The 13288-nt window shown below is 38.3% G+C and overlaps 1 protein-coding gene across 3 annotated transcripts in view; it reads right to left on the reverse strand.

Moving 5' to 3' along the window:
* Positions 1-13288, reverse strand: part of LOC129655438 (sterol carrier protein 2) — a 115877-nt gene that overhangs the window by 13312 nt on the left and 89277 nt on the right. For all 3 annotated transcript variants that reach the window (XM_055585853.1, XM_055585852.1, XM_055585854.1), the window contains one exon: positions 11514-11616. In XM_055585853.1, the coding sequence (XP_055441828.1) occupies positions 11514-11616 (103 nt within the window). The remainder of the gene's footprint in view (positions 1-11513; positions 11617-13288) is intronic.

Below are 13288 nucleotides of genomic sequence, written 5' to 3' on the forward strand. Positions count from 1 at the left end.
CTAACTACCTGAAATACTCAAATAATTATTACTAGGTACTCACCTCTGTTTCTATGTAGACAGAGATACTGACCTAAGTTCTTGTTGTGCCTTGCTTTTTATAACAAAATCACTGAGATATAATTTATATACCATAAAATTTATCCTGTTAAAGTATATAGTTTAGTGGTGTTTTAGTATATTCAAAGTTGTGCAACCAACACCAGTATCTAACTTTAAAACATTCTCATCACCCCCAAAAGAAGCCAACACCCATTACCAGTTACCCTCTACCTCACCATTCTCTCTTTCCACCAACCCCTGCCAACCACTTATCTACCTTCTGTTAACAGAATTACACAATATATGATCTTTTGTGACTAGCTTCTTTCACTTATCATAATGCTTTTAAGGTTCATCCATGCTGCAGCATGTATCAGAAATTAATTCTTTTTCATGACCAAGTAACATTCCATTGTTTGCAGGCAGTACATTTTGTTTAGCCATTCATCAATGGGCAGCTGTTTCCCCTTTTTAACTATTATCAGTAATGCTGCTATGGACATCTATGTCCAGGTTTCCACATGGACATCGATAGGCTCTAATTCCTCTTAGGTTTACATTTAGAAGTTAAAATTTATGTTATTTTAGGGTGATGTGTAACTTTTTGAGGAACTAGCAAACTGTTTTCTAAAGTGGCCGTACCATGTTACATCCTACCAGCAACAAAGGAAGGTTCCAATTTCTGCACATCCTCATCAGCACTTCTGTCTTTTTTATTTTAGTCATCCTAGTGGGTGTGTCGATCTTTTTCCTGGACACAGATAATAAACCTGAACCTATCTGGAATCAACCATGGGTCTTAGGATTCCAAAGAAGCTATTCTAAAATTATTGAGTCTAGGCCTACTTATTTCAACCTCCATGGAGGCAAATCTCACATGTGAGTGTCCTGAGACCAACTACCAACATTTTCTAGTTAAATCAAGAAACCAAAATGACTGTCAGATTTTTTTAAAGTGAAGGAGAGAAATTCTCTTATTTTGGTTCCCTTAAAAGATCTCAAACTATTTTTAAGCTAACTTTAGGAAAAATTATTAACAACAATAACAATCTTTGGGCGGCTATAAAGTTTTCAACTGCTTTTTTTTTTTAGTGCTTTTATATACATTATTTAATTTTCATAAAACCCTGTAAGTAACTGGACAGGTATTCATATTAGCTCATTAGGCAGAAACAACAACTAGGGTTCTGAACGGTTAAGAACCCTTTAGACTATTCTCTATCCTGCCGCCAACTAATCCACCTAATACAAACCCACCTAACACTAACAGAATTATCACTTTCAGATTTGAATTTAGATGGCTCCCCACAGCCCACAGGATAACGCCTGTCTTTACATATCATTCTAGAGTCTTCGTAACAGGAAGGTAATGCTCTTACCTTCAGCCCCTTTTTCATCCTCCTCAGGGCTTTTTCGTTCTGACCATTTTGAATGCCATGAACACACGTGCTTCTGTGCCCTTACTTATGCCCTGCCCGAGTTCACTCACCTCTTCCTTTTCTCCATTCCTACCCAACTTCACCAAGTCAAGTCCTCAGTTCACATGCTAACTCCTCTGGAAAGGCTTTTCTGTCTCTATTGGACACTCTGATAGCCCTTTGCACATAACCCACACTCATGTTTCTTGTCAAAGCCGTTTTCTTTTTTTTCCTAGGAAATTTTTTCCATGTCTGTCTTGCCACTAAACTCTAATGTTTCCTGAGGGGAGGTAACATATGACAAGTAAGTAATACAACCAGAACTCAAATTCAGGTCGGTTTAACTTCAAATTCAATGCTCTTTCCATTTGCTATCATATGGCAAAGGTAAGGTTGTTGGGGGCCAGAGTGAGGCACTCCGCCCGTGGCAAAGGTCATGAGGAAGGAGGCTCGACATACGCAAAGGCGGGATCGGGCCTCAGGAGTTCCCCTGGAAACCCTCGAGCATCTACCCCCATAACCAGAGCCTGCCTACTTTACTACTTTGTGCTCTCCCCTACATCTCTGACTTTACGGGGGGCTGTCCCCCCCCACCTCTTTCGGAGAAGGAGTTAACTTAGAGCTCCAGTTAATAATAATTCCTGGGCGTGACAGGAGTGTTTCAACCTACAAACTCCTCTGAAGGTTCTCTAGCCTGACTGACAGGCTTGTCCGGCCACATGTGATTGATCACAGCCTCCCAACCGTGAGAGGCACAAGATGCTTTAAACCTTCTAAAAACAGGTTCCTTAGAAAAGTTAGAAAACTATTAGTATAAGTATAATGGGCTGATTAGAAATTGTATTGGTGAAGGGTTTTTCATTTGTTGAGCCAATGTTTGTTGCTAAGTCTCCATATCCCCTGCCCTTACACACATTAATGAATATATAGAAGAAATAAGTATTAACCTTTGATATTAATCATGTTAGACCTTAGGCTAAGTAAATTCTTTCCTTAACTAAAACCCACTACACCCTCACCCTATAGGAATGTAACTTTATTTGGGTGGCGTCTGTTTTAAGAATAATCACCCCTGGAGAAATAAGTGTCCTGGTTGACTGACCGCTGTCACAAGGAGAGGGTCATAAATTGTCAGCAGGCCCCCTGGCCAGAAGATGATGTAACACCCCTAAGACCTCTGTATACATTTGTATGAAGCACCTGACTTTGATAAAAGTCAGGACTGCTGACCCCACGTGACTTTTGTATAACATCTCAGTGTATAAAAGTAGACCATGGAAAATAAAGAATTGGGATCAGTTTCTCGAAATACTGGTCTCCCCATGTCATTCTCTCTCTCTCTCTGGCTGAGTCTCCATCTGGAGCGCGGAACCCGCCATGCTTACTAATTTTGCCTGGGCTTCTAAGATCCGACCGGGGAGGCCTCAGTGTTTCCTCTCCTTTGGGAGAATGGAAGGACGCCTGCGGCCTACGTAAGTGCTGCAAGCTTCTTGTCTTGAAGTTTTATTGCTCTCCTGCGTAAACCAAGCTACTCAGCCTCTTTTCTCCACTGAATTTTCCTACTGAGCTATCCTCATTCTATTACTCTTTATATCTTTAATTAATATCTAATTGAAGCTATTGTATCCTGATCCTCGCCGACGCCGTCCCCACTTCGAATACCCTGGATCAGCCGGGGCTGGACCCCGGCAGGTGGTTACCTCAATACTTTCAAACTTTAGCCTATAAAAGTAGTTTCTGTCACCATGCATAAATTAAAAGAAAGTTCAAAGTCTTTTCCACATTCCTTAAAATCTTTTGTCCTTCAAGGTTCTGCAGAGGTAACCTAGAAAATAGATTAGTAATGCTGGTGTCTGGGCCACCCAAAGAGCCAGGCCTCCTCTGGAGCCAACGGCCCATGAACAGCTACATCTATGACATCTGCTTGCACAATGCCTCAGGAATAGTTATGGCAGACGCCAAGTTAGAGCAGGAAAACACAGCAAATGTTTAGAAACTACCCCAATACTTAGAAACTCCTCCCACTTCTTTAAGACAGATGTAGATTAACTTTGCATCTGCTGTTACTTTTGAGAACCAACTGATCCTCTTATAAAATCAAATCCTTTAACCAATAAGACATTTTCAATTGAAGAGGGAGTGAGATAGGGTAAGGAAATGGACAAGGAGAGAGTTAAAAGGGTAAAGAAACTACACATCTTTTGCGAAACTGGAGATTACAAATAGTTCTAAGTGCCTCCAGTACTTGAAGAAAAGTAATTCTTTTTGAGTAGCAAAAGGTCAAGGAGTAGGTCCTGCGGTAAACTGAACAGGAACAAAAAATTAAGACAGAATTCAAAGAAGGGCAATAGGGTACTGCTAACAAAGACAAAAGTGGAAATAAAATCTCTTGCCAGATTTCTTTTTTCCCAATGAAGAAAATGCATGAATTAACAAAAGATTCCAATACTTTCATTTTCTGGCGTGGCAAACATTTAGAAAACTGACAATCGTGAGAAGGAGAGAAAAAATAAGGGGACAAGGTCGACACAAGAGAGGTTACAGAGGGAGAAGAATTAAAATGGGAGCAAGAGGCAAACATGTGCAAAGTTAAAAGAACACTGTGAAATAAAAACACCACTGTTTTGTTAATCCCAATAATGAAGTACTCAATGGCTGACATACAGCCATATCAAATACTCTCTGAACTTTTTTTTTGGACAGAATAATGTTAAAAAATGGGACAACCTGGCAGAAGTTAACTATCCTATGGGCTACTCTGCAGGCAAATATTGGTGTCATTAAAAAAATTTTTTTCAGGCCTTAGCAAGTTCAACTTCATTTTAGTGGATACCTGTAATGAAAGAAATTTCAAAAACAATAAGCAGATATACTTTTCTACTCTTGGGAAAGGTTTTTTTAAAAAACCAGTCAACAAAGCACTGGAGATAGGGTGAAGAAAAAACAGTCAATCTCATGAACTATCATTGAGTCTGTAAATTAATACCCTCTTTTTGGTGGATAGTCTGGCAATATGTATCATGGCATTAAGTACCTAAATATGAGTGCAAATGGAAATTTATTATACCTTTATTTTTTGCAAGACTTAAATACAACCTGATGTTCATCATAAGAGGCTAGTTAAATAGAGTATGATATTTATAATCAAACATATACTATGGGGTCATTAAAACTCATGGTAAGGGTTTATATTTATGGGTAGGGAACATACTATCAAGAAATAAGAAGCTGGTTATAAAACAACAGGTAGACCAATGCAGGTGTATCCTTGCAAAATGGTGGCAGAACAGGTCTGCAAGCTGCTGGGCCAGTCCCTGCCTGCTGGAAACAGTCAACCCTGGCCATCTCTACCTCAAGAAGACTGATGATCGTTACAAAAATTCTAGAAATGTAGGGTATTTTGTCAAGACATGTCATTCACATTAGCTATTTAGTGCAATCACACCCACAGCACAATCACCTTAAGATGTTAAGAAATCCTCTGTGTTACAATAAGGGAGTTGCGAGATATGCACAATGTCTGTTTTCACACTGTGCCTCTAACATGAGTGAACTGCACACGTTAAATATTTTGAATCTTTTTATTTCAGCCACTGGTCAGTTTCATAGATGTGTAAAATTAAAATCAATTATGAAATTCCAAGATGTCTTTAATGAAACAATGAAGTAAATGTCTAATTTTACCCAAGGGAACAACTCTCTTTTTGGAGAAAGAGTTACTATTAGGTTGCTTTAGTATGATTATTATCTATCAAGAACTAATTACTGTACATAAACATAGGTCCACATATAATAAATTTAAAAATTCAACATGTACTGTATGATCCTAGTTGTGCAAAACTGTTTATTCACATACACAGAGAGATGTCTGAAAGAATATCAACCACTGTTAATACTTTAGGGAGCTCTCAGTAATGGCATTTCAGGAGATTTAAAATTTTTCTTGGAGGAGCTAAGATGGCGGAGGAATAGGACAGGCAGAACACTTTCTCCCCCACAAATTCATCAAAAGAACATTTAAACGCTGAGTAAATTCCACAAAACAACCTGTGAATGCCTGCAGAGACATCAGGCACCCAGAAAAGCAACCCATTGTCTTCGAAAGGAGGTAGGAAAAAATATAAAAGACAAAAAAAGAGACAAAAGAGGGAGGGATGGACCTCCGTCCCGTAAAGGGAGTCTTAAAAAGAGAGAAGTTTCCAAACACCAGGAAACATTCTCACTGCCGAGTCTGTGCTGAGCCTTGGAAGCACAGAGGGCAACATAACAGGGAGGAAAAATAAATAAACAATTAAAACCCACAGATTATGAGCCCTACGTTAACTCCCCCAGTGGAGAAGCAGCACAGACGCCTGCATCCGCCATTAGCAAGCGGGGACTGGGCAGGGAGGCATGGCACGGGCTGCATTGCTTAGAGTAAGGATCTGGCCTGAATACCCCTAGCACTATCTGAGCGAAATAATTTGGGCTAGCAAACCAGACTGTGGGATATCTACCACACAAAAAGCCAGCCCTAACCTAAGACACCGCCAGGCCCGCGCACAGAACAAGGACTGAGAAAGAATTTCGAATAATGATAGTGAAATTGATACAAAATCTTGAAATCAAAATGGAATCACAGATAAATAGCCTGGAGACAAGGATTGAGAAGATGCAAGAAAGGTTTAACAAGGACCTAGAAGAAATAAAAAAGAGTCAATATACAATGAATAATGCAATAAATGAGATCAAAAACACTCTGGAAGCAACAAATAGTAGAATAACAGAGGCAGAAGATAGGATTAGTGAATTAGAAGATAGAAAGGTAGAAATAAATGAATCAAAGAGGAAAAAAGAAAAACGAATTAAAAGAAATGAGGACAATCTCAGAGACCTCCAGGACAATATTAAATGCTACAACATTCGAATCATAGGGGTCCCAGAAGAAGAAGACAAAAAGAAAGACCATGAGAAAATACTTGAGGAGATAATAGTTGAAAACTTCCCTAAGATGGGGAAGGAAATAATCACTCAAGTCCAAGAAACCCAGAGAGTCCCAAACAGGATAAACCCAAGGCGAAACACCCCAAGACACATAGTAATCAAATTAACGAAGATCAAACACAAAGAACCAATATTAAAAGCAGCAAGGGAAAAACAACTAATAACACACAAGGGAATTCCCATAAGGATAACAGCTGATCTTTCAATAGAAACTCTCCAAGCCAGGAGGGAATGGCAAGACATACTTAAAGTGATGAAAGAAAATAACCTACAGCCCAGATTATTGTACCCAGCAAGGATCTCATTCAAATATGAAGGAGAAATCAAAAGCTTTACAGACAAGCAAAAGCTGAGAGAATTCAGCACCACCAAACCAGCCCTCCAACAAATACTAAAGGATATTCTCTAGACAGGAAACACAAAAAGGGTGTATAAATTCGAACCCAAAACAATAAAGTAAATGGCAACGGGATCGCACTTATCAATAATTACCTTAAACGTAAATGGGTTGAATGCCCCAACCAAAAGACAAAGACTGGCTGAATGGATACAAAAACAAGACCCCTACATATGTTGTCTACAAGAGACCCACCTCAAAACAGGGGACACATACAGACTGAAAGTGAAGGGCTGGAAAAAGATTTTCCATGCAAATAGGGACCAAAAGAAAGCAGGAGTAGCAATACTCATATCGGATAAAATAGACTTTAAAACAAAAGCTGTGAAAAGAGACAAAGAAGGTCACCACATAATGATCAAAGGATCAATCCAAGAAGAAGATATAACAATTATAAATATATATGCACCCAACATAGGAGTACCACAATATGTAAGACAAATACTAACAAGTATGAAAGGAGAAATGAACAATAACACAATAATAGTGGGAGACTTTAATACCCCCACTCACACCTATGGATAGATCAACTAAACAGAAAATTAACAAGGAAACACAAATTTTAAACAATACAATAGACCAGTTAGACCTAATTGATATCTATAGGACATTTCATCCCAAAACAATGAATTTCACCTTTTTCTCAAGCACACATGGAACCTTCAGGATAGATTACATCCTGGGCCATAAATCTAGCCTTGGTAAATTCAAAAAAATTGAAATCATTCCAAGCATCTTTTCTGACCACAATGCAGTAAGATTAGATCTCAATTACAGGAGAAAAACTACTAAAAATTCCAACATATGGAGGCTGAACAACATGCTGCTGAATAACCAACAAATCACAGAAGAAATAAAAAAAGAAATCAAAATTTGCATAGAAACGAATGAAAATGAAAACACAACAACCCAAAACCTGTGGGACACGGTAAAAGCAGTCCTAAGGGGAAAGTTCATAGCAATACAGGCATACCTCAAGAAACAAGAAAAAAGTCAAATAAATAATCTAACTCTACACCTAAAGCAACTAGAAAAGGAAGAAATGAAGAACCCCAGGGCTAGTAGAAGGAAAGAAATCTTAAAAATTAGGGCAGAAATAAATGCAAAAGAAACAAAAGAGACCATAGCAAAAATCAACAAAGCCAAAAGCTGGTTCTTTGAAAGGATAAATAAAATTGACAAACCATTAGCCAGACTCATCAAGAAACAAAGGGAGAAAAATCAAATCAATAAAATTAGAAATGAAAATGGAGAGATCACAACAGCCAACACAGAAATACAAAGGATCGTAAGAGAGTACTATCAGCAATTATATGCCAATAAAATGGACAACGTGGAAGAAATGGACAAATTCTTAGAAAAGTACAACTTTCCAAAACTGGACCAGGAAGAAATAGAAAATCTTAACAGACCCATCACAAGCACGGAAATTGAAACTGTAATCAGAAATCTTCCAGCAAACAAAAGCCCAGGTCCAGACGGCTTCACAGCTGAACTCTACCAAAAATTTAGAGAAGAGCTAACACCTATCCTACTCAAACTCTACCAGAAAATTGCAGAGGAAGATAAACTTCCAAACTCATTCTATGAGGCCTCCATCACCCTAATACCAAAACCTGACAAAGATGCCACAAAAAATGAAAACTACAGGCCAATATCACTGATGAACATAGTTGCAAAAATCCTTAACAAAATTCTAGCAATCAGAATCCAACAACACATTAAAAAGATCATACACCATGACCAAGTGGGCTTTATCCCAGGGATGCAAGGATTCTTCAATATCTGCAAATCAATCAATGTAATACACCACATTAACAAATTGAAAAATAAAAACCATATGATTATCTCAATAGATGCAGAGAAAGCCTTTGACAAAATTCAACATCCATTTATGATAAAAACTCTCCAGAAAGCAGGAATAGAAGGAACATACCTCAACATAATCAAAGCTATATATGACAAACCCACAGCAAACATTATCCTCAATGGTGAAAAAGTGAAAGCATTTCCTCTAAAGTCAGGAACAAGACAAGGGTGCCCACTTTCACCATTTCTATTCAACATAGTTTTGGAAGTTTTGGCCACAGCAATCAGAGCAGAAAAAGAAATAAAAGGAATCCAAATTGGAAAAGAAGAAGTAAAACTCTCACTGTTTGCAGATGACATGATCCTCTACATAGAAAACCCTAAAGACTCCACCAGAAAATTACTAGAACTAATCAATGAATATAGTAAAGTTGCAGGATATAAAATCAACACACAGAAATCCCTTGCATTCCTATACACTAATAATGAGAAAATAGAAAGAGAAATTAAGGAAACAATTCCATTCACCATTGCAACAAAAAGAATAAAATACTTAGGAATATATCTACCTAAAGAAACTAAAGACCTATATATAGAAAACTATAAAACACTGGTGAAAGAAATCAAAGAGGACACTAATAGATGGAGAAATATACCATGTTCATGGATTGGAAGACTCAATATAGTGAAAATGAGTATACTACCCAAAGCAATCTATAGATTCAATGCAATCCCTATCAAGCTACCAACGGTATTCTTCACAGAACTAGAACAAATAATTTCACAATTTGTATGGAAATACAAAAAACCTCGAATAGCCAAAGCGATCTTGAGAAAGAAGAATGGAACTGGAGGAATTAACCTGCCTGACTTCAGGCTCTACTACAAAGCCACAGTCATCAAGACAGTATGGTACTGGCACAAAGACAGAAATATAGATCAATGGAACAAAATAGAAAGCCCAGAGATAAATCTACGCACATATGGACACCTTATCTTTGACAAAGGAGGCAAGAATATACAATGGAGAAAAGACAATCTCTTTAACAAGTGGTGCTGGGAAAACTGGTCAACCACTTGTAAAAGAATGAAACTAGAACACTTTCTAACACCATACACACAAATAAACTCAAAATGGATTAAAGATCTAAACATAAGACCAGAAACTATAAAACTCCTAGAGGAGAACATAGGCAAAACACTCTCTGATATACATCACAGCAGGATCCTCTATGACCCACCTCCCAGAATATTGGAAATAAAAGCAAAAATAAACAAATGGGACCTAATTAACCTTAAAAGCTTCTGCACAACAAAGGAAACTATAAGCAAGGTGAAAAGACAGCCTTCAGAATGGGAGAAAATAATAGCAAATGAAGCAACAGACAAACAACTAATCTCAAAAATATACAAGCAACTGCTACAGCTCAACTCCAGAAAAATAAATGACCCAATCAAAAAATGGGCCAAAGAACTAAACAGACATTTCTCCAAAGAAGACATACAGATGGCTAACAAACACATGAAGAGATGCTCAACATCACTCATTATCAGAGAAATGCAAATCAAAACCACTATGAGGTACCATTTCACGCCAGTCAGAATGGCTGCGATCCAAAAGTCTACAAGCAATAAATGCTGGAGAGGGTGTGGAGAAAAGGGAACCCTCTTACACTGTTGGTGGGAATGCAAACTAGTACAGCCACTATGGAGAACAGTGTGGAGATTCCTTAAAAAACTGGAAATAGAACTGCCTTATGACCCAGCAATCCCACTGCTGGGCATACTCACTGAGGAAACCAGAATTGAAAGAGACACGTGTACCCCAATGTTCATCGCAGCACTGTTTTATAATAGCCAGGACATGGAAGCAACCTAGATGTCCATCAGCAGATGAATGGATAAGAAAGCTGTGGTACATATACACAATGGAGTATTACTCAGCCATTAAAAAGAATATATTTGAATCAGTTCTAATGAGGTGGATGAAACTGGAGCCTATTATACAGAGTGAAGTAAGCCAGAAAGAAAAACACCAATACAGTATACTAACGCATATATATGGAATTTAGAAAGATGGTAGCAATAACCCTGTATACGAGACAGCAAAAGAGACACTGATATATACAACAGTCTTTTGGACTCTGTGGGAGAGGGAGAGGGTGGGATGATTTGGGAGAATGGCATTGAAATATGTATAATATAATATATGAAACGAGTCGCCAGTCCAGGTTCGATGCACGATACTGGATGCTTGGGGCTGGTGCACTGGGACGACCCAGAGGGATGGTATGGGGAGGGAGGAGGGAGGAGGGTTCAGGGTGGGGAACACATGTATACCTGTGGCAGATTCATTTTGATATATGGCAAAACCAATACAATATTGTGAAGTTAAATAAAATAAAATTTTAAAAAAATTTTCTTATTTGTATGTTTCTGTATAATTCTCTTGATGAGCTCATTTTTACAACAAGAAAAACAGATTTGAAAACTCTGAAAAACTCAAATGCAAAAAAATTCTTTTTAAAAGGACTTTTAATATTAGATGCCTTTAAGGCTCCTTTAAATATTATTCTCTTCAATGATTCTAAGTAAGATCTTTTTAATCCAAAAGGAAATTAGACCAAAACAGATTTTAATCCCTTTATATAACTCAAATCTGGAGATTTACATATCTCTGAATGCACTTTTACCAGAATTACAAGGAAGCCATAACGGACACTGAGAAATCTAAGATACACTCAATACTTGACAATATGATATAAATTTTCAACTTATACCACTTCATGGCAACACCTGAAATCTGTATCCACTTCCACTAGCCCACGGTCCTCCTGGTAGTATTTTACATAAATTGTACTTACATCTTCAAGCTTCTTCTCAATCTCCTTAAAGACAAGATTTGCCTTAAATCCATCAACTGAAGAGCTGGTTGGAGCAGCCTCAATTTGATGAGTTCTAAAAGAACTGAGGAAAATAATAGATTTCAATCCATGGAGCCACATAGGTACTAGGTACTGTTTTTTTTTTTCCCCAACATTTATATAGTAAATGCTGTATAAATGTAGTAATTTTCAAAAACTCTAACAGAGATGTTGGGACTTTCACCCAAAGGAAATTGTTTTTAGGCCAATAAAACAATTAACCTTTTCTTTTCATTTTTCAACAAATACTGATTGCTCACCAGGTGGTAGGCGCTGTCCTGAAAAAAAGGTAAAACAATGAACCTATCCTCATGAAGCTTTTATGCCAGTGGGAGAGACAATGAACATGCAAAAAAATAAAGAATATAGTTACTATGAAGAAAATGAGGCAAGTTAAGAGGATATAATCAAAGTATATTTATGTGTGTCGGGTGGCTTCTTCCTCTCTGGGGAGGCAATATTTAAATTAGGTCTTAAATTTTGTAAATGAGCCCACCATGTAAAGAAAAGACAGAGGAACCAGAGATCAAATTGCCAACATCTGCTGGATCATGGAAAAAGCAAGAGAGTTCCAGAAAAACATCTATTTCTGCTTTATTGACTATGCCAAAGTCTCTGACAGTGTGGATCATAATGAACTGTGGGAAATTCTGAAAGAGATGGGAATACCAGACCACCTGACCTGACTCTTGAGAAACCTGTATGCAGGTCAAGAAGCAACAGTTAGAACTGGACATGGAACAACAGACTGGTGCCAAACAGGAAAAGGAGTACGTCAAGGCTGTATATTGTCACCCTGCTTATTTTTAACTTATATGCAGAGTACATCATGAGAAACGCTGGGCTGGAAGAAGCACAAGCTGGAATCAAGATTGCTGGGAGAAATATCAATAACCTCAGATATGCAGATGACACCACCCTTATGGCAGAAAGTGAAGAGGAACTCAAAAGCCTCTTGAAAGTGAAAGAGGAGAGTGAAAAAGTTGGCTAAAGCTCAGCATTCAGAAAACTAAGATCATGGCATCTGGTCCCATCACTTCATGGGAAATAGATGGGGAAACAGTGGAAACAGTGTCAGATTTTACTTTTCTGGGCTCCAAAATCACTGCAGATGGTGACTGTAGCCATGAAATTAAAAGACACTTACTCCTTGGAAGGAAAGTTATGACCAACCTAGATAGCATATTCAAAAGCAGAGGCATTACTTTGCCAACAAAGGTTCATCTAGTCAAGGCTATGGTTTTTCCTGTGGTCATGTATGGATGTGAGAGTTGGACTGTGAAGAAAGCTGAGCACCGAAGAATTGATGCTTTTGAATTGTGGTGTTGGAGAAGACTGTTGAGAGTCTCTTGAACTGCAAGGGGATCCAACCGGTCCATTCTAAAGGAGATCAGTCCTGGGTGTTCATTGGAAGGACCAGTGCTAAAGCTGAAACTCCAATACTTTGGCCACCTCATGCTAAGAGCTGACTCATTGGAAAAGACCCTGATGCTGGGAGGGATTGGGGGCAGGAGGAGAGGGGACGACAGAGGATATGATGGCTGGATGGCATCACCGACTCAATGGACATGAGTTTGAGTGAACTCTGGGAGTTGGTGATGGACAGGGAGGCCTGGCGTGCTGTGATTCATGGGGTCGCAAAGAGTTGGACACGACTGAGCGACTGAACTGAACTGAACTGATGTAAAGATTTAGGCAGGAAAGTCAGTTCTACG

This window comes from Bubalus kerabau, chromosome 6 (genome assembly GCF_029407905.1).
Source record: "Bubalus kerabau isolate K-KA32 ecotype Philippines breed swamp buffalo chromosome 6, PCC_UOA_SB_1v2, whole genome shotgun sequence".
Classification (NCBI taxonomy): Eukaryota; Metazoa; Chordata; class Mammalia; order Artiodactyla; family Bovidae; genus Bubalus; species Bubalus kerabau.